The sequence below is a fragment of the Oryzias latipes genome, chromosome 14 (genome assembly GCF_002234675.1).
Source record: "Oryzias latipes chromosome 14, ASM223467v1".
NCBI classification, from domain to species: Eukaryota; Metazoa; Chordata; class Actinopteri; order Beloniformes; family Adrianichthyidae; genus Oryzias; species Oryzias latipes.
Window position 1 is genome coordinate 18,597,159 of NC_019872.2, and position 27,824 is coordinate 18,624,982.

At 39.2% G+C, this 27,824-nt stretch overlaps 1 protein-coding gene across 2 annotated transcripts; it reads left to right on the forward strand.

Annotated features, from left to right (window-relative positions):
- Positions 1-27,824, forward strand: LOC101158046 (protocadherin alpha-C2). 2 transcript variants are annotated; one of them, XM_020709005.2, is made up of 5 exons: positions 1-2,813; positions 6,526-6,584; positions 13,482-13,567; positions 18,242-18,290; positions 24,063-24,175. In XM_020709005.2, the coding sequence occupies exons 1-4, from the start codon at positions 279-281 to the stop codon at positions 18,286-18,288; spliced, it is 2,727 nt and encodes a 908-aa protein (XP_020564664.1). In that variant the 5' UTR covers positions 1-278; the 3' UTR covers positions 18,289-18,290; positions 24,063-24,175. The 2 variants fall into 2 exon arrangements, with proteins under 2 accessions (XP_020564664.1, XP_004076616.1); XM_004076568.4 differs by lacking the exon at positions 18,242-18,290 and having other exon boundaries at positions 3-2,813; positions 24,063-27,824.

Genomic DNA, 27,824 nt, shown 5'->3' on the forward strand with positions numbered 1-27,824 from the left:
TACCTTGACTATCTGACAGCTCCAGCGAGAAGGAAACACACCCGTCAGCAGCGCGCATTGGAGTCCAAAAGGGGGAAAAAAAGCGCATCACGGACAAAGGAAATATGGGAGCGCTGAGGAGGATTTGCCACAGCCGAGTAACGGAATGGATGAGCCGCCCCTCTTTCGTTTGGGAAACCAATTAGCCCACCTTAATGAGGTGCTGGGATGCGAGATACTGCAAGCTAAAAAGGCGGAAGGCTGCATTTTAATCCGTCTGCGGATCCAGTGAGCTTGCAATGGCTGTGGCGGGGATATGCAACTGGCTAGGGAGTAACGTGCCTTTTTATTTTCTGCTGTTTTTCTTATTTTGTGGCCTTTCCTTTGGACAGTTGCGATATTCGATTACAGAAGAACTAGAAAGAGGGGCATTGGTCGGTGATTTGGCGCATGATCTGAGGCTGGATATTCAAAAGCTCTCCTCCCGAAAAATCAAGGTAACCTCCAATAACGGCAAAGCCTATGTGACTGTCAGTACCAAAAATGGGAAATTACTTGTCAATGAAAGGATTGACAGAGAGGCATTATGTGATCTGTCCAGCACATGTCTTATGAATCTGGAGGTTCAGCTTCAAAACCCCACTGAGGTGCACCATGTTGAGATGGAGATTGTGGATGCAAATGACAATGAACCACAGTTCCCTAGAGATGAATATCAACTGGAAATTACAGAGTCAGCTTTACCGGGGTCTCGTTACTCCATTGAAAACGCTCAAGACCCAGATGTTGGCTCCAATTCTGTCCGTATTTATCAGCTCAGCACAAACGACCATTTCGCACTGGTGTCTAACAAACCAGCCCTCAACACAAAGCACATTGAGCTTGTGCTCAAAAAGCCCCTTGATCGTGAGCAGACGCCTTATCACCAGTTGATTTTAAGTGCTGTGGATGGTGGAACGCCGGAGAAAACAGGAACAGCTAGAATCAATGTGCGGGTGCTGGACTCAAATGACAATGTTCCAGTGTTTGACAACTCTGTGTACAAGGTGAAACTGCTGGAAAACTCACCCAAAGACACCCTGGTGATTAGACTTAATGCAACCGACTTTGATGAGGGCACAAACGGAGAAGTTTACTACTCTTTTAGCAGCTATACTCCAGAAAGAGTTCGCCAGATGTTCAGTATGGACACCAACAAAGGTGAAATAAGAGTGAGGAGCAATGTCGACTACGAAGAGACCCACTCCTATGAGATGTATATCCAGGCAATGGATAAGGGCCCAGGGGCTGTGGCAGCACACTGCAAAGTGGTGGTAGAGGTGGTAGATGTCAATGACAATGTCCCTCAGATAGTGCTGTCATCTCTGTCGAGCCCTGTAAGAGAAGATGCTCGCGCAGACACAGTTGTTGCCCTCATTAGTGTTACAGATCGAGACTCTGGGGCCAACAAGCAGGTGAGCTTAGAGATCCCAGCCGGCCTTCCATTCAAGATCAAATCTTTCAGAAATTACTACACCCTTGTTACCTCAGCGTTCCTGGACCGCGAGACCATTGATGCCTACAACGTCACTCTGAGTGCCACAGATGGAGGACACCCTCCCCTCTCTTCCCAAAAGACCATACAGGTGGATGTGGCTGATGTTAACGACAACCCACCTCGCTTTGAGCAGACCTCATATACAGTGTATGTGGGTGAGAACAATGCTCCTGGAGCTCCGCTGTGTACCGTGAAAGCTCAAGATGCAGACATAAAAGAGAATGCACGGATCACCTACACAGTGCTCAATGACAACAACCACGGGATTCCTGTCACCTCTTATGTGTCTGTGAAGGCCGATACAGGAGAGGCGTATGCCCTACGAGCCTTTGACTATGAATCACTGAGAGAGTTTCATTTCCAGGTCAAAGCCCAGGATGGGGGCATTCCTCCACTCAGCCGAGTCGCCACCATCTACATTTACATAATGGATCAGAATGACCATGCTCCACTGATAGTTAATCCTCCTGGCAACGGGACACGCTCCCTGGAGACAGTTCAGAAGAACGCTGACCCTGGTGTCTTGGTGACCAAAGTGGTGGCGTATGATGCAGACGCTGGTCCAAATGCCTGGCTGGTGTATGTTCTGGAGACAGCCACTGACCTGGACTTGTTTAAAGTACACGAACACACCGGGGAAATCAGGACCACTCGGAGGATCATGGAGGACAACTCCACTTCCTTCTCTCTGACTGTTCTTGTGAAGGATCACGGCCAGCCTCCTCTTTCTTCCACTGCAACCATTAATGTAGCAGTCATGGAGGTTCCCCCAAAGGTGGTTTCCGACCCCAAGAAGGTCGCCCGTCCTACCAGCATGCTGCTTTTTTCTGATGTGACTCTTTATTTAATTGTGGCTCTGAGTGCCACAACCTTTGTTTTCCTGGTCACTGTCGTTGTGCTGGCCATCGTCCGTTGTCACGCCTACTGCACCCAGCCTGGCTCCTGCTCCCCTTGCTGTGTGTCACAGAAACCTCCTCCAGATGGTGGGAGTGCCAGCATAAGTGCGGGAGGCAGCGGTGGAGCCCCAGGACAGCCTAATAACAACGTGGTGCTTCGGAGAGATCTCAAAGTGGAGCCTCATTACATCGAAGTGCGCGGAAATGGCTCTCTGACCAAGACATACTGCTACAAGACCTGCCTGACAGCCACCTCTGGCAGCGACACGTTCATGTTCTACAACACTGGACGACCTATCAGTGGCACCTGGGGAAGCGGAGCTGACCGCTTCTTCACCAGTGGAAGTGGATTTGTGCGAAGACTGAGCATGCCTGATGCCTCATTGCAAATCTGCCCAGAGGTGGGTTACTTAGTTTTTATGCTTACCTTTGTCCATATAACAGTTAGGTCATGCATCCTCATAAATAGACATCGTCAATTTTGGTTGAATATCCATACATTTTCACCTAAAATCAGGCAACAGCTAAAGCTAAAAGTTGCACTGCTATAGTATTTGTCAGTTTTTGTTTCTGCAGGAAGATAAAAATACAGTTCTTAAAGTTTTTTTACTTTTGGAATGGTTCAAAAACAGTGGCTTTTAGTGTCTTTGTTCTCTTCCCACTTGCAATGACATGTAACCCTGCCTAGCTCAGCACTCACACTCTATTAGAGTCATATGTAGTGATTTTCATTCACTGAACTTGTGCCGTAACTGTCCATCCTGAAATTTGTGTCTCAGTTTAAGGCTGTCATCACAGCTACCAGTCTCATACCACTTATCCCAGGAGTGGGTCAAACCTATTTGTGGATGTTTACAGATTAGTGCAAAATGGGGAAGATACATAAAGTTATACGACTTGAATAAAATGCAGCAAAGTTGCTAACAATCTAAAAAAGTATGCTTATCATGTATTACTGTTGGGGATCTTAACACATTTGTTGCCTCAGAGTGATTGATATAGATTTCTTCCAAAGAGTGAGACTGCTGCTAATTTAACCTGCTGTGCATTAGTTACTAATCATCTCTGATTTTTTTCTTTTTTTGATAAAATCCCTACTGCATTGCTGCAATTCATTCAAAGGCTTGGGTTGTCTACTAAAACTACAGCTTTCATAGTTATTCCTGTTAATCCTGAGATATTTAGACCCTAGCCCTTTACTCATCGTATTTTCAGCAACATATGGTGCACCAGATTATAAGGTGCACTGTCAATGAATGGTCAATGAAGGCGAGACAAAAGTGTCAAAGATAACACTGTCAGTCAGACTTTATTAACTGCGTTCACATTAATTGTAGAACTTGTTCGTGTCACGCTACATGTTAGCCACGTTAGCATAGTCGCAATATGTGTAACTGCCAACCTCGTTTGCAACACCTACAACAACAGACCGATATTGCTAAAACAGACATTCCAGAGATAATGCTAAGTACCAATTATGTTAGTATAAAATTAACAACACAGTCCAACACCACTAGACATTAGCTGAGTTAGCGTATTGATAATAACACAAAAACTTGTTTGCAATTTCTTAAAAAAAAACAGACTGATATTTGGACAGAGCGCTGGATACCTCTCAAAACTACTTCAATATAGGTAAGCACAATCAGAATTAATCCATATACAAGGCACTCTGGATTGCAATGTGCACAGTCATTTTTTATAAAAAAACATGTTTTTGTAGTGCGGAAAATACGGTAATCTGTCTTGAATTTAAAGGTTCCCTACTTTTGTAAGCAAGTGAAGGTAGAGATTTAAATACCTATAAAGAAATGTAGAAATCTTATCTGAAGTTTTCAAATAATACTTTATTTAACCTTTTAAACCTTGTTTTAAAAGGGCAGAAAGATTAAGAACATGTCCTTGTTTACAATGGGAGTAGAAGGTTCATCTATGATATTAAATTTGTGTCACAAGTAATTGATCTATTCATTTGTTTAAAAAAAGCTTAAATCAAGATGCATGTAGCTGTGTGGCAGTAGAAATTAGATTAACCTCCCTCTCAACCTTGCACATTAGATTTCCAACCAAACCAAATCTCAAGGGTTTGGTTTGGTGTAACAGCGGAAAGCACAAACACGCCATCTGTTTCTGGGACACTTGCTGCTTCCCTTGCAGATCCTTTTTTTTTCCTCCTGGTTTATTTGTTCTCCTTTCCCTTGTTCTACTTTTAGGTTAATGACTGCAAGCCACACAAAGCAGGCATGTTATTAGCATTAGCTGCAATGATAAAAATTGTTCACAATTGGCAATCAGTTCAAGCTGCAGACGGACATCATGAGGAAAGTAATTATGAGCGACTCGGGCATGTTTAATGCTCATGAAAGAGTAGCTCATTAAAAGGATGGCTTTTCCCCTTGATGAGGTTCAGAGGTTCTTTGAACATCTTCATGAACCAAATTTGCTTCTGTCAAAGGCAAATGATTGGGAATCCAGGAAGGACCAAGCACCTAATAACTCATCAAAACTAATGAAAGAACTTTGCATCTTAATCCAGTTTTACCAGTTTTGAAGAAAACTCAACATACTTCTGAAAGTCTAGATGTAGCTTTGCATGCAAGCCTTTTAGGATATCGGTAATTACTAGGGATGCAACAATTCACCTTCCCCACAATTTGGTTTGAACCTTGATTTCTAGCCCATGATTTTATTTCGGTTCGATGTATGAGTTGTATATTAAAATACTTTTTTATTTTTTCAATTCTGAACACTTTAGAGTTTATGTTATGGTTAGGGTAAGTTGTATAATTTCCACCTCCGGTCGATGATGTCAGGCGCCATCTTGTGTGCAGCCTGGTCTCTCTCAGACAACAACAACAAAACAAAAAAACGACAAAAAATTCAGAACATTCTTTTTTTTATTATTATTTACTAATAATCAAGTAACAATGATGAAAATGCACTTTCATTTTGGCTTATACTTAGCCTAGTGTAATGTCAAAAAACAACAAATATTAAATCCGTCTGAAATTTAGTACAATTGTTTGACATCTTCAATGTAACTTTCCAGGGACGACATATGAAAAATAGCATTTTGGCTATCTCTGGCAGAGATTCTTTTTTAATGTGCATGTCAAACAAATAAATATACTTACAAACACACTGGTATGCAGAAAGGATGCAATGGTTAACATTCCCCAATGATTCGGTTCAAATTTCGATTTTTGGGTCACGGTTGTGTTTCGGTTCGATATAGGATTTTTCTAATACAAAACATCAACAAAAAATAAAAAATCAGGAAAATATTCTTTTAATTTGCTAAAACGAAAGTACCAATGATGAAAAACCTTTAATTTGGTTATACTACGCTTAATGTATTGTAATAAAACAACAAATGAACTAATAAAAGAAAAATAAATAAAATGTAAACATACTGGTACGCAGTTGGGATACAACGATTCACTATCCCCATGATTGGGTTCAATGTTGTAACACATCGTTTGGTTCTAAACCAGTAATTGTGGCATCCTTAATAATTTTACTGATGTAGAGGATAGCAGAATAAACTGTTTCAGAATAACCTAATAATTTAGGTTCTGATCATAGGGGCTTGTTGAATTTGAAAGACATGTGATGTAAGTTCTACAGGAAAACTGAGGCACTCATCTGAGGTTCATCATTACCAGACTCATTTGCTCCAGTTTCACAGAAATTTCCTTGTACACACACACACACACACACACACGGATCACAGTGTTTACAGCCAAAGCAACACTTAATCACTGCACAAATGTCACATTTTTACAGATTGAGTGAGGGATCATCCATCAGCTGCCACTAAAGCTTTCAGTGACCCCCAATTGAAAACGTTTTCATGCATATCAACTTGAATGCTTCCTTGTGTGTGTATTTCTGCAGTATGAAGCAATGCTGCAGTGTTTCCACCACATCCTGAACTGAGATGTGTATCATGATTAATTGATGAGACCATGGCTCAGCCGGGCCTTGCAAAGTATGAGATCAAACCACACTCACCCCCCTCTCTCTCTTTCTCTGTCACTTCATTTTTTCATTTCTCCCCCTCCCTCCCAATGCTCCATCTCTCTCTTCTTCATTTCCTCTTTTCCTGCTCAGCCAAAAGCCCCAAATGCTGACTGGCGATATTCTGCATCCTTGAGGGCCGGAGTGCAGAGGTAAGCATTTTCCATCTTAAGCTCTTGCAGCTTTTGATCTTCTACAAGTAAAATACATAAATAAATAAATTCAAATATAGATCAATCTCCAGTACTGTTTATATTTTGCTAAACTAAATAAAGGCTTTCTTATTTCGAATTTGTAGTTTACGCTTTTACTGTCAGTAAACTCCAGGTTGGCTTCCAGGTTTTGACACTTAGATCAGGGCCTACATGGAAAGTGCATGACGGTTCATAGAAATTGTGCCAGAATCAGCAGGGCATCTAAAGAGCTTCAGGCAGACCTGGAGCTATCTGGAACACTCACTTTGGCTTGCTCACTGCTCACCGAAACAAGCAAAGCCTCCTGGGTAAGGAAAAATATGACAACTAATGATTTTACAAAGTCATTGAGAAACTATAGCCCTTTTGAGATACTGATTTCAGCAGAGCTGGAGAGAATTGCAATGTTGAGAGTCATTTTTAATGGGTGACTTAACACAGTTTACCTTCCACGGATAAAAACATAATAAAGGCTTCTAGGCACTAAAAGAAGGTGAGGAACTACTGTGACAAGTTAAACCGATTACTTAAAAGAAAATGTTAACACTTTTTGCGCTCTTATAGGTTCCTCATTCAGGGGTTAAGTGTCTCTAAAAGCCCATCTTTACTAGATATAACACAGCTTCTAACATTATAGCACTAAAAGTCCACAGAGATGAAATACCTACAGTAATATACTCATTTTATGATTACCAATGATGGAAACAAAACACTTTTTTCCCACTGCAACCGAAATGACTGGCATAAACCACAACCTTCAGGATTTTGTACTTAGATCCAATTGCATACTGCATCTCCATATGTTTCTGGGAGAAATAAATGGAATGCATGATTCCTTTTTCATGCAATTATTTAAAAAACTTACTTAAATTTTTGCATTTGGTTGGAAGAAATTTACAAGTACTTCCTTATTTTTCAATTATCATTTTTTTATTTGACTTTCTGTTGCCCCAGATGTTTTTTCTCTTTTACTTTTTTTAAGTTCAACTCCGACAACCTGTCTTTTTGACAAAAAGCATCAGGTACTCCATTAGTAGATGCAGAAAGCCCTCTTCCTCTGCGGTGTAATACTATATAGGTCGGCTACAGTCTGAGCCTTGTTTTCCCCAATGCAGTCTTTGAGCAGGAAGCATGAAGGACAAACGAGCTGACAATGACCTTTCTTAGATTATGAAACGCATACATGGATCAGTGAATGCATGTGAAACTATTCTGCATGCAGTTGTGAGCATCTCTTAGGGGACAGATTGGACTCGAGTGACTTGATTCTTTAAGTAAACACCGTTGAGGTATTTTACAACATTTAGACTGAATTTAGGACATATCTAGATACATAAAAATACTACAAAAAAGGACCTAACTGAAGTTTAAAACATTTTTTTAACTTTATCTGCATAAATACTTTAAAGCTACATTTACACCGCCTTTGGCAATGTGCATTTAAGTGGGCACTTCCAATGAAATGTAAATGTAAATGCACATTTTGGGCTTTTGTGTTCAAGACTTTCGCATTCACACGCAGCTAGACGCAAGTTTCCTCTGTACAAGCATTTACGCACAAAATGCGCGGGCATTGAACGCACATTGAAAGTTAAACCAGGTTGAAATTTGACCAATCAGGTACTTGGATTTTGTAGTGATGTATGGATGGTGTCCCTTTTTATTCATGGAAGTGCCAACCCTTGATCAAAGATGAGCAATCAATAATTGCAGTTTGTGCCCGGCTGGAATTCGATGACACCAAGTCTTTTGTATATTGGAATGGAGCTGTGAAGGAAAAAGCCTGGAGCAAAATTCAGGAGATTTGTTCTGCTTTAACATTTTGTACCAAGCCTCTTCCAACTGTAAATGGTGAAAATGCAAAAGAAATAGAAGAAGAAGCCCCTCCCTGCTTGTCCAGTGTGCACACCATGGGCTAAATGTGTGTTCAAGAACGTGCGTTTAGTGCGTTCTTGAACGTGCAAAATGTGCTGAGTTCGTAGCTTAACTGATACTAAACCTTTGTCAAATTGGTAGGGGTTTATGTCCCAAAATGCAGGAGACCATGCTTGGAAGCAGGAAGTTAAACATTTAATAAATAAACTTAAACATGACAAAACCAAAGTAGCAAGAAAGAGTGACAAAGCAGATGATTTGACAAGAATGAACTCAAAAGACATTTGAACCCACAAAGGGTCGTTAACAAAAATGAAAAAATGATGAGATTATTATGAACATGAACCTGGTTTGACTGACATAGGGACACAAAACATAATAAAACATGATCAAAAACATCACTGAAACCCTTAACTTGAGTGGAAAATCCTCACACTAGGAGCCTAAAAGCATTTTACTGGCCTATAATTAAATTTACTGTGTATTTTTTTTCTTCTATCACATGCAACACCAATCAAAACTTAAATAAATGTATTTTTAGATCACATCTTTAATTAACACTTAATACAGGAAGGTCTCCTGTACACGTTGTTAATAAGGATTTCTCTGATTCGGTCTAAGGACAGCTGGAACCTCAGGAGCTAATGAGTTTTTCCACCGTATTCCCATGCTTTGCACTAAATTATTATGATTTCATGCTTACAGTGTTAACTGCTCCTCTGTGCAATCATCTGCTCTTCATTGGATGTTAGTGTTAATTCTTTGTGACGTGTACAGGAAGAACAGTGTTTAGTTCATCATCAAGTTACTGGGACATAAATCATCACTGCAATTTATGGCTGACATTTTTAAATTGACGATGTCTGTAATGTACACAGAGAGATTTCTTAGAAGAGTTCTTGTTAACTGTTTATCCAAGCACTGACATGTTTGAGCCTGTCGCTGTAGTTATACTACTGACCAAAGTCTTTGCTCATTTGTCTTCAGCCTGTGAAGCTTTGGCAGCTTCAACTTCTCTATGGACGTTATCTGCACATTTGAGCTCATTTTATATAAAAAAAAATAATAAGTAGACGTATGCCAATTACTTGTGAGGTCAGACCTTGATGTGGGATATACTGGCCTCTAATTGATCCCAAATATGTTTTGTTGTTTTCAGCTCAGGACTCCTTTTTTCTCCCCAAACTTTCTTTTCCCTTCCTTTATAAGGCGACAGTGGCTCAGGTGGTTGAGCGGGTCGTCCAATGACCAAAGGGTTGGCGGTTCGATCCCCGCTCCCACCAGCCAAAAAATGTTGTTGTGTCCTTGGGCAAGACACTTCACCCTCCTTGCCTCCAGCGTGGCTCCACTGGTGTGTGAATGTGCATGAATGCTCCCGGTGATGGTCAGAGGGGCCATAGGTGCGAAATGGCAGCCACACCTCTGTCAGTCTGCCCCAGGGCAGCTGTGGCTACAACCATAGCTTACCATCACCAAGTATGAATGAGGAGTGAATGAATAATGGACACACTGTAAGCGCTTTGAGTGTCTTGAAAAGCGCAGATAAATCCAATCCATTATTATTATTTATAGACCTTGCTTTGTCCACTGCTATACAGTCTTGTTGTGACAGGAAGAGACCATTCCTGAACTGTTCCCACAAAGTTGGGAGAGTGAAATTCTCCAACATTTCAATGCATGATGAGATATTCAAAGTTTTCTTTGGGCCTAAAGAGTGATATGATTTCCCTTTACCAAACTTCATACTTGGCACAATGCTGTCAGACAAGTACTCTGCCTCTGGGTTAGGGCCAAACCCAGACTCCTCCATCAGATTGTCATGAGCAAAAGCATGATTTGTGGCTTTCCAGTTCATGTCTCCACTCCTATAGAGTCCAGTGGCATTGTCTTTTCCTCCACCGAATCCAAAGAACTTGATGTTGAATGGCTTAGATGTGACTGCTCAGTCAGGGAAGCCCATAACATGAAGCTCTTTTCACTGTTCTTGAGCTAATCAGAGGGTCACGTGAAGCTTGGAATCCCTGTAGTGACTGACTCTGCAGGAAATTGTAGATTTCTCCTCAGCGACCAATCAGTAGCTCTGTCACTTTAGATGACGTACCCCTTTGTGGCTGAATTGCTATCATTCCTAGTCACTTCCACTTGTCACATTACCAACTGACAGTTTACTGTGAAATATTTAGTTGTGTGGAAAGTTCACTTGTTAAAAAGGTGCCTCTTATCCAAGGAGCACACTGGAATTCTCTGAGCTTCTGAGAGCAGCCAGTTCCTTCATGAATGATTGTAGAAGCAGTCTACAGGGCTGTGGAGGTGACTGAATTCAAGTTACATGTACACTTTCTGCAACTTATTGTACTTTGGGTTAAGTCCAGATGTCACACCTCAACTTCTAGACAATTGTATGTATTACTAAAACTAACAAATACAAAGTGATTGAGGAGCACATAATCATAATTTTCAATTAAACAATACACAACTTTCTAAGGGTGTTTTCAGACTAGACAGATTTGGTTTGATTAAAGTGAACCAGAGTTCGTTTTCCCCGATAATCCAGAACAAATTTTCAGCCTGACTACATCCAAGCAGACCCTGGTCTGAGACAAGGAAATTAAAAGGAAAGATCTATCTTTCGAGGTGGTCTCAATTCATTTCCAATTGGATTGAGCTTCAATTTGCTCTGAGTTTCCTCAGTCTGAATAGGGTCTGTGCTCGGAATGGAATGACTGGACAAAAACGACCACCGTAGCTGGTCATTATGGGATATAAACAGAGAAGGAGCGTAGCAACCGTGACGATAAGACACAGCAACTCATTAAAATTTGGTCGGATAAATGCAGGCTCACAACTTTTAACATGATACACATTACTTTTTACAGTCTTTTTCTCAACAATCTATATGTCATAGGCACTTATCAGTGTAGCTTCTCAGTAACCTCCTTGCAGCATGCCTCCCCCCGTACCAAAGTGAAAAAAACTTGTACCTGACGTTGATAGACGTTGAAAATTTGTCAGTGAAATAAAAAATTTGAATAAGTTAACCATCCTGCAAGATTACAAAGCTTAGGACTTCCAGTATTCATTCTCTCATTGCTTTGCCCTGCTCTCATCATTTCTGTCTAATGAGTGTAGAGATCTTTAATCACATGGTTTTGTTTACAAGCTTTGGTTCGAAACAAAAAAGTCCCCTTGACAGAAGTCTGAATACACACCAAACGCAAGGTTTAGGATTTGATCTGGACCAAATTAAGCGGACTCGGTCCGGGCTAAAGAACTTTTTCAGTCTGACTACATCCTAAGTCAATAAAAAGTATTGTGGTCTAGATCAAAGATCTCATGGCCCAAGCACATTCAGCTGTTGCTGCCTACTTATTCTGGATCTATAGTGCAAGCAGCTGTAGAGCAAAACAAAAAGTAAAAAATACTTCACCTCAGCTTCACATTGTACCTGTTCCTGTATCTGATATGTCCATGTTGTTAATAGATTTGACCAGTGCAACTTATTTTTAGAATTTTCTGATTCATTCAATTTAACTTCCTAGACCTGATGTGCACATGCATGGATTACACATTTTGGGTTATATTACCACAGTGGGTAATTCTGCTTAACTGTAGCCCTTTGGCTACGCGGGTTAGCTCAAACATCAGCTTGGGTCTTAAGTTTATCTTTTAGCCCTCCCTGCACTGCCCGCTGCTAATGACCTGTATCATATGTGTCCAGTCAATCAAAGAGTAGAATCAACTGAATCATCTAGTCGTTAGCTAGCAATAAATGAGAGAGCTTAAAAAGGCCACTCATTAAGGCCAAACATAAATCTTAACATTTGCCCCCCACAACAATTTAGTATTCTGAGATTATGATTAACTCAGCCTAAGAAAAACAATTCCAAATCATTAAGCATCCAGTTTACGTTAGGTTCTTTTGCTACCTGTCCAGAGTATATTATTTAAAAAGTCATGCTATTTTGTTCGTCTTAAAGAAATAAAAACCTGACTTAGTTTTAGTTAAATATTATACAGCTCTGCTTTAAATCATGCAAACTTCTTCCAATTATTGTTGCAGCATATTCCAACCCTGTATATTTTTAGACTTACGATGACAGAGTGAGATACTCTCAGGGACAGTTACATTTTCTCTACCTCCATTAATCTAGATGACTTAAATCTGCAGAGTGCATCTCCTCCATGACTCTAATGTATTGAACCACCACACAATATTTTTACTTGCTGCATCTGTTCACCAGCTGTACAACTGTACAGCTGGTGGCCTCAAGTGAACTGAAAGACATACCTGTGCTAATCTTAAGGTGAGGCAAATCCTATCTACAACTCTCTATGAGCTGAACAACCAAAAATCTCCAGCACCCATACAGGTCAACCGCCATGTGGGTTCCTGTGGCATAAGCTGGGTATCAGCCCATTCAATTCTATGTCCATGAACAAAGACAGTGCCTCCTCTAGAGCAAGGAAGGAGTCACTTCTCCGGGGTGGAGGGTTTTATGTGTTGGGGCATTCCGTTAACAAGCAATAAAAAGATAAAGGGTCAGTCTGACTGACCAATAGGTCAATAAATTGCCTGCAGTAGTGCCAACATTTACGTGGTGCATTGCGGTGAAGACAAACCAAATAGATATCAGCTTCCCTCAGGGACAGTTGGGGTCTCTCTAAGTGACAGGCTAAGAATCTCAATCATTTGGTAGAGAGCTTAGAGACGAACTGAGGCATCATAAGCACGTCTAATGTCACTGAAGCAGATCCCAGACACCCTGGAGAGGTAACAACTCTCAGCTCGACTGGTAGCACTTTTCCTACATGGAAAAAGGGGTTGTAGGCATCTATACCAAGGCTGATACTCCTGTAGCTCAACCCAAATAAGCACAGAATGGATGGATGACAGAAATGCTTCCAATTTGAAAAATGTTATAATTTGTAATATTTAAAACTATGTTAAACTGACCCTGCTGAATTTGTCTTTGTTTGCAGTTCTGTTCACATGGAGGAGGCCTCTGTGATGCAGGGAGCCCAGGGAATGCTGGTCCAGAACTGGCCCACTGTGTCTAGTGCTGCAGGTAAGAAATTGAAAAAAATGCAATACTCGTTTCTATTTTTTCAATTTACAGATGCAATTAAAAAAAGAAATACCACTAGAAAGTTATTTTTACTTAATTTAAAAAAAAGATTGATAGTAAAGATGATGCAGTTGTTCTAAACCACCATCTTTGTTTAGTCTATTCAGTTTTTTTGGCTTTACTCTGCTTTACTTCAAATTCAGCCGACACACTATTTAAATACCTAGATTATTTTGAAATTCAGTGCATGTCTGATGCAGGACTTAAGAGAGAGAGAAGCCTTCAGGCCTTTGTGCAGAATCCCAAACAAATTGCTTTATCTTTAAAAGAAACCAGCAACATGAGGATGTCTGAGGAGCTTTAAATGAGAACTGAGCTCTCTATAGTGTATGCGCCAACACTTGAAACATAGCGACACAACAAAATGGTTTGTCCTACATCTTTTACAGGAATCACTGGCTTAGATCTAATAAGTAACATTTGAACTAGTGTGCAGAAAGTGACTGAAATGACTTGAAGCCTTTTGTGATTTTAAAACGGTGTTTGGAACATTTTTGAAGCGTCTCCTTTTTTCAGCCTCGCTCCCACTCATTGATTTTCTGTCAGGCTGCAGGATCCAGAGCAAACACCTTAGGGTGAAGGGTAGCATCACGGTCAGTGACAAAGTCTGTTTCTGTCTGCCTTATATGAATGCTTCTCTATAGGAGAGAGCGCTGGGAAAAAAAAAAATTAAAGACACAACCAGTGTCATTACTCATGTCAGCTTTTCTGGAGCAGAAGAAAATCTGTCACTCAGGCCATGTTAAGATTCAAAAGCATTCTTCGGGTGGTGTGCATAGCGTACTGCTTTTAACTTAGGGGGGCATATGGAAATAATTTGCTGGAAATGGCACGGTGCTAATGCAACGAAATTGACTGCAGCTTGATCCTGTTTGTTTCAGAAAGGTCTTTTTTTTTATTTGTGATACATTTTTATGTGCGTGTCGAATTGCTATCAGGATGAAATGTGTCGTGCATTTAAATGCTGCACCCTTCAAATCTACATTTATGTAAGTGACCCATGGCGCAGATGAGGAGACATTTGTCTAATGCTGGAGGGTAAGGCAAGCTTTTATCGGTCAGTGAGGAAGCTTCCCTGGAAAAAATGAAAGGTCTGATACATTTTTTTGAAGAGTAGATGTAAAGGAGGATGGAAAAACCAAAAAATAAATAAAAACAAGGCAAGGTGTGGGGGGATGGAGGGAGAGAAAGGTTAAGAGGATTGTCAGGTTCCTGCAGTAGTGTTGTTGCTAGGGAACGCCATGTGACTCGTTGCATGGCAACACTGTGTAACTGAGGGATTGCTGCAGCAGCCGCACCCTCCATCAGCAGGGAGTAGGCAAAGGCAGTTTCCATGGTAACCGGTCATATCTATGAATGGATTTTTAGAGACACAAGTAAAGAAATGAAAACGGAAGGGAACTCTGCAAGAGCAGATATTAGGAAAATGTAGAGGGCAACTGAGAGGAATTAATGTGGGAAAGTAGGGTTTATATCGCTGTGTGTCACACAGATTACATGTGGCACGTAAGCACTACACAACTGTCAGACTGGAGCAGCAAACCTCCTGATAGATTAATTTTAGATGGAACTGTATCAAGCCAGAAAATAGCGTAGCCTATTTTAAATGTAGGACATCAGGTTACACAAAACGGGGCTTCCAACACCCTCACATCCTCACCAGGTGTCATGGCAACCTCCTCACAAGGAGCTGTACTGACCTGCTTACCAGCAGTTACACAATAATCCATTCCCAACGCTTATTTGCTGAGAGGTATAGGCTTATCTACAGAAAACACAGAGGAATGTAGGAGAAACAGCCGCAGCGGCACACAAAGCATCTTAAAATGGCAAAAATCTGACATGAATCTATCATTTACACCCTCCAAAATGCACATACAGAATAATATTCTGATTAATTATTGATTAATAACTGAATGAAATCAAAATATTAGAATCAGTGTGATATTAAATACTGCTCTTTTTCTGAATTACTCTCTGCAGTACAGAAAAGCTTTAGTTGTTCTCTGAATAAGATGCATATTGACATTCTAGCTAAGCTGCTTTGAGATACTGTATTGTCCACACTATAAGCTGCTCTCGAGTAGAAGTCGCACCATCCAAAAGATGCATAATAAAGAAGAAGAAAAATAATATATACGTTGCACTTTTGTGAGAAATTCCTTTCACAAAATCAAGAACACGTATTTCGAAGGCCAAAATCATAATGGAATAGAAAACAATAATAGACTGTGCATCTCGAATTTTCACTACCATAACACATTTAAGCTGATTTAACTTTACAAAACGAGGATGAATCTCGTCTATTAGCAAAACACATGAACAATTATTCAGACAAATATAAAGAACATGCTAGCAAGTCAACCAAACTTTTTATTTCACTTCAAACCACTATATCTGTCAAAATCTTCATCCTCTGTGACACTTTAGAACAACTCCGCCAAGCCCGGCAAAACACTGGCCGACACTTCTTCTGTGTTGCTGTCAGTAACAAATACTAATACACGCACACACATTCAGTGCCCTCTAGAGGTTGTTGCTGTTTATTTTTAACAAATCACTAATATGTTGCACCTGAGAAGAAGTCACACCCCTTGCCAAACTATGCAAAAAAACTGTGAAATATACCCAAAATATTCTATCAACCAAAGGACTAAATAAAACGATGTTACAATATGTTAATACGAGTAAAAGAAAACATCAGAAACAGTTAACATTAGAGTTGTGACGGTGTGGGATTTTTGATCACCTCGGTGATGACGCAGCAAAAATCGCGGTGTCGCGGTTTGATCCATTCTCGAATTTCTGAGTATTCCTCTAAAACCCTGCTCTCTGTTCATCAGCCCGTCTCAATCCACCAAAACAAGTGCGTCTTCACATTGTTACGTCACAAAGTGGGGAACAGCCCTCCTGATTCTGTGCTGCCAGCACCAACCCCAGGCTGACACAAACACACACTTTCTCCACGGAGCTAGCAGTGATCGGCAGAAACATTTTCCTTCTATATGAGCAATATTCACGTCCATCTTTGCAAAAGTTTGGATGTTGTTTTTTTTCGTGGGAGAAACGCAGACACGCTGCCGAGGCTGACTCTAAGTTGACCTCATGAAACGGGCGGCATCCATAATGAGTGAAAGGCGGTGCCTCAGGGATCCAATCGTCTTACTTTTGGGTAAGAAAATGAGCTTAAAAAATAACTCATATATAAAAAAAACAAAAATATTAAAAAATTATTTAAAAAAATCATTCTTTAGTTTGCCGAAGGTGATATATTATCATATGGATATAGTTTACTCTGAAAAGCTTAAAAACAGCATGATTAAGGCCCTTTAAAAAGACGTTTTAACCTGAATTGACTTGATTTACATGTAGTTTTAAATGCAACGGTCTAATTTAAGAGTTGCTGCAAATTTGCTAATCATAACCATACAACTAAGCAAAAAACTCCATGATTAGCTTCACATTGATGTTAGCAGCTCATGATGCTAATAAATCATTTAAATGTGGCACAACTGCTGATACAAAGCTGACGGATTTGTGGATTTATGGATTTACTGTTTTGCCAATCCCTTGCAGCACCATCAAAATGCTGCGGCGCAGAATAATCACCATCTGACGGGATAATCTTCTTTCGGCAATATCTGTGAGCTTATGCAGAATGTAGCAAGCTTCCTGGTTCTGAAAGTGGCACCATTGGTCCTTTGCAACCCTGGTGCTTCTGTTTATCCTAGGTAAAAGTGCAGCTGAACAGGTGCAACTTCTGTTTTGGCCCAGCAAATAAACCATATCCAACGTTACTGTTTGGACTTTGAAATGCAAAATTAAAGGACCACAAATACACTAGAATCCAGGAAACACGCTGATTCCATTAAAATAAATTAGCTTGATTGTTATGTGTGTTCAAGAGCTCTTCGCTAAACAATACATTGGATATTATTTATTTATTATTTATATTAAAGTCATTAATCCACAGGTACCACTCGCTAGGTTAGTATGGAGTAAGATAACTGTCAAAGTGAAATGTGTGCTTATAGACAAAATTGTGCACACTTTGAAAAAAAAACATAACAAAAACATTAGGTTTTTTGTTTGTCTTTTTTAAATACTACTTTTTTATTTTGAATATGTAATGTCCCCTGTTAAATTACAGTCAAAAATATGTCACAGGGTCACAGACATGTGTGCAAGTGCACCTATATGCCTCTACCATGGGCAAATATCAGATATTGAAGACTCCTTTGCAAGGAAGTACACTCTGGCACTAATGAAGAGTTTACCTTTTTTATGAACAACTTTAGTATTAATAATTTTTAGCAATACTCTATTATCGTTTGGTTCATCTAGATTATTGGTCACAACAAATATTCTCTAACCTTCATGTCGCAGCAGTGAAATAAGTATGAACAAAACAAAATACAACAACATGGTTACACCACATTTAGGGGTTTGTAGATAAAGCCAAGGCCTAATTGCCCTTAATGGTGGAAAGGCTGTGTGTGAGTGAAAAATGGGCAAACCTGTACAGGGCTCGCAGGTTGCCCGCATGACATATCAAGGTCATACACCACTCTGTAAACCCATAGAGAGAAAATGTTGATGCACATTTTTTTACAGGCATGCTGGGAGTGACAGGTCATAGTGAACACTTAAGCAACATCTGAGGGTAAGTAAGGATGAAGTGGGTGAGACACAGGCACGTTGTACAGTGTTCCTTCCCTATATCATGGTCTTGCTGTTTTGTACATTTTTTTCAGTGTAGTTTTGCATGCCTTTTTTTCTCTTTCGATAGTGCATCGTTTTCTGCATCCTAGTTGGCTGTTGACTTTGTCAGTCAATCAGATCTGTGCCGCGTCTCCTGTACAGAGACGCTGCACGTAGGGGCGTGTATTGGCAAGAGTCTGGCGATACGATACATATCAGGATACACGTTACATTTCAAGTGTCACTTGTTCTCATCTGGAGCCCATTACAAAGCACCACAATCGGCGTTTTTAGAAACATGGATTGTGAGTTTCAGGTCGGTACCCAGTCCAAGGAAAACTAAGTAGTACATGTCTCATAACAACAAAAACTGCAAGGTAGACTGAACATTTTGTATTTAACACAAGCTGATTCTCGCAATAGCTTGATTTTTTATGGTGCGGTGTAGAGCAGCTCACGGAAGCTCAGTGTGCTGTTTTGCCAACTAGCGGTCAGGGGTTTAAGTAGAAAACAAGAGTCAGACGCTGAAGTACGTTTATAAATAATTAAATAAATATTGTCTTGACAGCATTTCAAATTGATGCAAGGATCACCAAATGAAATATCGCGATTATCGCCAAATCGATTTTTCCCTACACCCCTAGCTGCTTGTGCATTTTGTCAGAGTTACATCGATCTTTGATTGCGATCAGATCTCTGTTTTCATTCCATAAAACTGGACTTATTTTTCTATGAAGGTTTGAAACTTTGAGAGTTTAAACAAGGGATAAAAGTGTGAAAATGTCTGTCTGTCTGAGAATGTGTAGTGAGGAGTTTCAGCTGCCTTAAAAACCTATAATCCTAATTTGCAGATTTCACCTACGGGTTATTTATGGAACTGCCCCACAATAAATGAGGGAACACTGTACAGGTTTTTGCTTTTTTTAAACCCCCGAAACCCTGCGCAAGGGGCCTGTTAGTGCTGTCCAAGTGATATGTTCGCACTACTTGCATGGCCCTTGCGTACAGTTTGACTGTTAGAATTGAGTAAATTGGACAAACTTGCATGAGATCAGGAAAGGGCGACTAGAGTTTCAGGACATCGTACAACAGCATCACTTGTACTTATTAGGGAGCAACCTACATTATCCTTACAAATACTTCCTACACTTACCACCTGCTCTCCCCTTAAGATGCAACCACTCCAGTCTACAACCCTCTACGGGCCCAGACAACCCAAAAATCTGCAGCATTGCTATAGGGGGTTGCCTTTAACTAAGACACTAGGGGGAGCCCACTTTCTCATGGTAAAGCCCTAAGTGTGCATGCACATTGTGCTGAATTGATGTTTTTTGACCAAATTTATATGCCTGTAACTCATGACATATTTTTGATAGTAATTTAACAGGGAAAAGGTTGTATTCAAAACAAGAACAAATCGCATTCGTTACAGACATATTAAAAGTTGTTTTTTTCCTTTTTTTGTAAAGTGAGCATAACTTTGTCTATAAGCATACATTCAATGTTGATGGTTATCTTACCCCATAGGTTAGCAGTTGTTTATGGCATTTACACACATGCCTAACTTTTAAACTGAAATCAAATTTAGGTCAAAACATTTGTCTGTGTTATCATGTTTTTTGTTAGTTTGTTTGTTTGTTCTATTCATTTTCTGTTGCCCATTAGTTTTGAATATAAAGCTACCTAAATTTGAATAATATTAATAGTCCCAAACAAAGTGTTTATATTTTTGTGTCTCAAGACTGAGACATGACCAACACTGTAACATGTTGCATATTTGAATATCAGCCATTAGTGAAAATGTAAAACTATCAGTGACGATGAGAGGAAGTGTTCCATTTGTCCTCTCGGCAGAGTATGTCAAAATTGTCAAAAAAGTTGAAAAGCAGAACTTCAGATTAATTTTTTTACATAGGCACTCTTTTGTTTGAAAGTTTGATGTTTTCAGCAAAAATCCTATTTTGCCTAAATTGAGTCAGATAACAATAAAAATGAGCATCAGTTGTTAAAAAAAGTCAATTATTGTGTCCCAAGGTGTAATATTTATGTGCAACAATGATAAGTAATACCAACTCTTTCAAATCCATCAGAGGCTTTTTTTTATTTATACTTGTCCTAATCCACACTAAACGCTACCTCTTTGCATAGAGAATTTGCTTAAAGCATTAAAAACAGAATAATGCTCAGATTAAATACAGAAAGCCCACAGCCTCAAATGTTTTAATCCTTACAAACAGAGTGTCATGATACTATTACAGCACTGATCCAACTAAAGGTTTGATAAGATAAGATATGACTCTGACTAATTATTTAAAAAAATACTTAATCTATTTATATCTTTCTTTTTTGGAAAATGTAATACTGCATATCATTTTAAATAATTAAATCATCTATTCTACTGAAGGCCCATGTTTTATAACATACTTAACATTTATGTTATAATAAAAGATGCAGTATGTTTCACTTTCCAATCCCACAATTAAAATGCAATTCAGCGAGCAATTTGAAGCACCATTTTCAGTTTAGTATGATTAAAGGTCAAACATTAATCAAATTATTATTTTAGTTAACTTAAAACAAAGTTGGCTGCACCTTTTCTTAAAGCGGCATTTCGTTCCGTATTTTAATAGCAATTCATTTTGCACAACAGGTTAGTGTTTATTTAATGATGCTAAAAATGTAGATTTTGCACTTTTTAATTCAGTATTAAAACTGACTAATGAAGACTTTCTTTAATTATATTTTATTAAAAGCTAAGTTACCGATACGAAGCCCATCGAGACGACTGTTGCTGTGAATTTGGGCTATACAAATAAAATTGAATTGAATTAAATGAATTGCATATTTAATTGCCTTTTATTTCCATTTTATTATTGCGATTAAAATGTGCAATTATTGTTTTATTTTTTTCATTTTAAACTGTAGCTTGTTTAACTATTTTATATTTCAAGTTAAAAAAAATCATAATGAGATTCATTGCTTGTTGTGTTCATTTTATCCAATTGCTCGTTATTTTCTTTACACGATGATCTCATTGTGGAGATTCAACGTGAAAACATGCTTGCAGACATAGTAAATCTTCAAAATAGCGTTTGTCCCGGGGGGGTGGTGGTTGAAACCATTTCAGCACTCCAGCAGAGTCATTAATAACCTACAAAAGAAAATCAAACAGAATCTTTCTCCAACGGCCAGTGTTTGATCTAAATAAAGTCCTGACCGAAAGTAGGTCAGTGCAGAGAGAGAACTGGTGTGGGCCTGACAGCACCGTGTCTGAAAAACCCGCCCACTCCTATTCTTCATACTGTTCCGCTCTCTTTCTCTCTTTTCTCCCTCTCTTTGCCTCACATATCCCCGTATTTCCCTTTCCCTCTGAAATATTTGACCTTTTGAACCTAATGCTTACACCATCTTTACACTCTTCATAATGCTTCTTTCACATGTTTGCATATGTTTTTCCACTTTCTTGTATTTTTCAATCCTTCTTATCATTGCCTTTTTTCACAGGAGGTTGAATCCATCTGTTTGCCTCCCACATTGATAGGATTATGCTCTTTGAATCGAACAAACTGAAAGCAAATCTCAATTTGAAATGAACGTGGCCTTTTCTGGTTTATCTTTTATTTATCTGAGCTAAAATGCATTCTGCTAAACCTTTACCATTTCATCAATAATAAGAAAAGAAGAGTTCTGCAAAACAGAATAGTCACTGCGTTAACTTCATGAAGTCATTAATCAAACTGACCTGCAATGTCCTTGCTTTTTGACAGAAACAAGGGGAATAGATAGTCTTCTATTGTTTGTTTTATATTTTACATTATTTAAAGGATTTAACTCTTCTGCTACAATAATTGCTTGTACCAATATTCTTGCAATTGCTTTTAATTTCCTTAAAAATATGTGTAGATCTCTGATCTCGCTTTCTGTAGTTTGCATTTTACAGCTATTAACCACTTAGGTCCTGGCATCCACATGCGTGTACATCACATTTTGGGTTATATTACCACAGTAGTTCATTCTGCTTAACTGGAGCCCTGTGACTACAAGTTTAGAGGGCTAGCTCAAATATAAGCTTGGGTCTTAAGAGGTCAATGACAAGCAAGCAGAGCCTATGCTGATGTCACAAATACAACTGCCACGGTGGGATTGGAAGTCACTGGCAGGATCTTCAAGATTTCATGCCACTGCATGATTTTTTGAAAATTGTAGGTATGGTCATGATTATTGGCGTGATGTAGCTCCATCATGCTAACATAAGTTCTTACACCCTAATACTAACGTAAAAGTTTTTGGCTGTTATGCATTCTTTGCAATCCAATACAAAGACAAGTTTAATCCTTTTGATTCACAAGTGACTGTTATAATTTTAGACCTGGCCTTATTGAGTGTTTTCTACCAACATTTAGGCTTGCGTTTCTCACCATTTCAAACCTTTCAAAAAGTATAGGGTCAATGAAAACATTCACGCAACTTCTAAAACAGCTAAATGGCTTTTTTTGTGATCACATGATTGCTGGTGCCTATCCCAGCCATCATTGGGCGACAGCGGGGTACACCCTGTAGGGTTCGCCAGGGCCAACAACAAAAATATTAAGACATTTTTTTGTGAGGAAATAAACTGACCTTTAAATTGGTTGCAAAACAGAACTACAAAAGAGAGAACACACACAACGTTTTTCCGTGATCGCCGGTTGGAACACAATCAATCTCTGATTGGAAGATCATGGGTTTGGTTCCTGCATTGTGTCAGTGCCATTGGACAAGACACTGAACCCTACATTGCTCCTGGTGGTTACATGTTGGTGCCAGTATTTGGCAGTAGAGCCACCATCACTGTGTGAATGTGTGTGCATGGCTGAATGGTACTGTGACTTGTTGTGCATGTTAGGCCTTCAAGATACGTAGATGTAAAAGTGCTATATACGCAAACACCACTTACCATTACCATGATTACAATGACACCACTATAAAAGTGATAAAATAATTAATGACCAGGTGAACAAAAGACCATGACCACATTTAAAGACTATTTGAAGTAAAACAAAATTTTTGAATTACGTTTGTGCCACTGATTTTTTTTATCCAACTTAGGTGTTTATGTCTGACTGAGTCTAGCTTTCTTTGTCAAAAAGTGCATAGAGGTTGCTTGATGAATTATTTCTTTGTTTTTTTGTTTTGCTTTGAGGTCTTTTTTTACCCAAAAAATCTCTAACTAGAAGCCAATAAGTATGGCTTCTAGTTAGAGGTACATACTTATATAAAAGTAAAGTTAAAAACTCCTTTAACAGTCTTAAAACAACATTAAAAGGTAATTTAGAGGACAATTTTGCTAATTTAGTTAATATAGTTTTTAATACATTTATTAAGAATCAGTTAATGGGGAGCCGGTTTAGCTCGTGCTGGTTTGCGGCGCCTTCCGTCTGTGAAACCAGGGTTCAACTCCGGGCTGCTCCCTGTTCCCTTCTCTACTTCTGTGCCGGTCCCAATCCCGGTTGCCTTGAGAGGGTTGCATCAGGAAGGGCATCCAGCGTAAAAAAACATTGCCAAGTTTACCATGCGACTCGTTCACTGTGGCAACCCCTGATGGGAATAGCCGAAAGGGAAACAACATTAAGAATCAGTTAATCTTTACTGAACTTTATGTGGAATTATGATTGACACCATAAATGAGACTGAATTAAAGTTTCACAATCCATTTTTGGTATTACGTCTTATATTTTTTTGTGTTCATTTGCAGATGGAGAGGGTGGTGGAGAGCTATCCCCCCCAGTGGGTGCTGGAGTCAACAGCAACAGTTGGCACTTCAGATACGGTGCTGGACAAAGTTATGGCCCTCCTCAGCCTCTCAAACCTGGAGAGATTCCCCCTGAAGCCTTCATCATCCCCGGATCTCCAGCCATCATTTCTATTCGCCATGACCCGGGCCCTGTGGACGACAAAGGTGACTTCATTAGCTTCGGCAAGAAGGAGGACGCCAAGAAGAAGAAAAAGAAGAAGAAGGACAAGAAGGACAAAAAGGAGAAAGGAAAGGATGATGGGGATGACTAGAGAAGGGAGCATGAGAGCAGAGCTACAGACAGACTGCAATTCCAATTTCAGAGCCAGAAAATAAAGCCAAACATATACTTTCAAACTACAGGAGTCCCTTGCAACGTATGTAGTCACTGTAACAAGTGACAAAGTTTTTATTTAACCAGGCCTGCCTCTTACAACAATCAAAATACACCTTTTTAATTAAAACAAAAACAAAATTTTTGAGTTTAGATTAGCCTTTCTGTAATTTAGCAACCCCCGCAAACCCCATGTCCCTGTACAGTGACAAAAAAAGTGTCCAAATGGGCGTGCACTTTGTACTCGACCATTGTCCGCTGAAGCTGCAAGTGCCGACATCTCTGGCATCCTTTCTATTTCACCAAGTTTAGCAAGTAAAAACTGAAACAAAACAACAACAAAAAAAGAAAAGAAAGAAATATAACAACCGAAAAGGTGCTTTTGACCTTAGTATTCTGGGGGACACGTCAGCAATGTGCTGTTTTGTATTAATAAAGAAAAAAGTATGAATTAGTTCAACATGCATACCAAAAGACAAGCAGCTTTGTCAGTGACAGTGAAAATCTGGACCACACTCAAATGAACAGCTCTGGTAAGGTGTAACATAGCACACATAAGAGGCAGAGGACCCACACTTCACCAACTGTGTGCAAGGTCGTTCCAAGGTTTGTACAGTTAGAAGCTTTGTGACTTCAAGATCATTTGTAATTAGCAAAGAAAGTTTGTACAGCGGATTCTACGCGAGGGGGAAGTGTTAGGTTTGGTCTGCGAGAATTTGAGATAAGTGACTAATCAGCAATAACAAGCTGCTGCTGATGGGTGAGGTTGCAGGACATAAGAGTTTCTAAGTGATTACTCAAGCTTAAAATACTGATAGCTAAATCAAATTCAGATTTGTTTTAGAAGAATGACTACAGGTTTTTTGTTGTTTTTGTCCATTTTTTACCAGCAATTAATGGGTGGCAATTTTATATCAAACCGCATGGAAAAATATTCAATTTATTGAGTGTTGCTTGATCTATAACCTATTGTATCATTTTTGATTTCTGAGACCCCTATCTCATTAGCTTGATCAAAATTTTCCCTAAAAAAAAAAAAAACATATATATAACTTGGTTCATGTTTTCTGCCATGTATTTCGTCATCAATCCACTAGGGGCAGTAGAAGGATTTTTCCTGCTCATTTCAAATTGGCTGCTTTCATGAAATCTTAAAAACACTTTAGGTGAGAGAAGTCTTGCAAATTTTTTAAAACATCATGGTGCAAATAATTCAGCAGTTGTTTCTTTATAATACAGCTACACCATGTTTTAGTCACATTGATATTTTTTTCACAGATCTCCTTCAGATTTCTTAATTAATTTTGACTTTTTTTTGTTTTAAAAACCTAAAAGAAGGATTATATTTTACATAACAAAGTGCCAACTAGAGAGTATTATTTTGCATGTGGAAAATGGACAAAAACGAGAGAAAAAAAAACAATTAAAATGTTGCATAAACGGCATGAATTTGTATAATAACACCCTTTGTGCAAGAGAAGAAAAACTCCTGCTTTGCCAAAAAGTGAGTACAGTTCTGTGGCTTTGTATCATTTGCACCTGCTTTATTGCTTGCTTAATTATATAGTTGTAACATAAGGTTATATTCTAACAGATTTATGTGATGGTATCGCTTGTATTTTAGCGTGAATTGGAGTTAGTGGTTTTTTGCGGATAGAACTGGGGAACGAATCAAAATGCAGCTGATGCGACTGGCCTCGGACCCTGCCTCATGAAACATGCCACAAGGACGAAGGGTTTTCTGGTTTTTAACCGTGCTGTGTGTCTGACACACACATAACGGTCAACAAACGCCAATTCCCTCTGCCTCTTGCTAACAAACTCAAACTGAAAGTGGAAACACAGCCCTGTATGTGAAAGCTCCTTGAAGGAAGGCCATCCTCGACCCAGGAGTGTATTAAATGGTTGTGGAGCGATGCTCCTTGCTTCATTTCTGTTCCAGCTTGATCCCCCCCCCACTTCTGTCTTTGAATGTTAAGTGGTTGTTCTTCAAGCCCTGCACCGCTGCCTCCACTGCTTCAGCGCTTGTAGGATTTGCTTGCCCACCTCCTCTTTCCTCAAGTCAGCGACGTCTTTCAAGTCAGTCCACTCCAGTGAACTGTGCTGTTCCAGCATCTATGTACAGGATATTCATGTATTCCACACTCAAAGGCAGACGCCACACGCACAACATACACAAATACATCTTTTGTTAGGTTTAACTGAGCTTAGATGTTTCTGTTAGTGTTGTTTCTTTTTGCTGGAGTTGTACTCTTGACAGCATGAGGATGCCTGACAGCAACTAAGATTAAGATTTACGACACATGACTTGTTCGAATGCAGTGGTTACATTTAAGAGGGAGTATTACACTTAAATCAGGGTGAACTTGCTCAATGTGCATTCGTAAGAGGTGACAAAAAGGCAAACCTGACAAAGACTTACATTTTCAGCTTTATTGCTGCATGTATGTTTCAAAAGGTGGAGAATGGCTGTTTTGACAAAGTTGTAACCTATATGTGAAATATGGCTGATCTTGTGATCTAAAGGAGTAGTTCAAGTGGAACAAATTCAGCTCAGAGAATCGTCTCATAAAATGTATTATTTTTGTTTTAAGCATTGTATTACCAATCACCAGTGGGGTGGGCAGGTGATGCCCCCCAGCTCAACCCCATCTGTGTGCATACCCCCTCCCCCCATCCCTTCTCTGCCGGTGTATTTCTGTGCTGTCAGATTACCAAGTGACTGTTTGCATGTTAAAAGCAAAAGGAAAACAAATTCAATCTATATTAAAAAATATATACTGTAAACAAAAATACTGAACACACACCGAGATCCTCCCTCATCCATAAATACACACATGCAGATACTGCGAACAACAAATAGTGGAAAAACCTTAAAGCAACACGTTTTGTAAACTGTTCAAAATGACTTTAATATTCTAGATATACATAATGCTATTATTGTGTTATGCTATGAAATGCCTTTTTTTCTGTTTTTACCTGTTTGATTTTCACAGATGAGGAAAATCAATCCTTAAAACTTGTATTGAGCTTTGGAAGCGATCGATCAAACACTATTGTGGAATCATTTACTCACCCTTTATGTCCGTTTGTTGGCCAGTAGAGAAAAAGGAAGAAAAACTACAAATAAAAAACAAAAAAAAGCTTCATAAAATGGTACAAAAAATAAAAAAAGAAATCAATGTATTCTCTTGTGTATGGTGAATGTCGCTGGGTGCGGCGGCAGCTTCAGGCTCATGCCAGTTGACTGTTGTTGTGCAGATCTGTTCATAACTTTTTTGTACACCTGCTTATCATTGTTGAGGTGATAGTAGTGATTCCTATGATTTCATCTATCTGGTAATGTGTTTTGTTAAGAAATCACAAATAAAGTTTTCTTTTCTTAAATA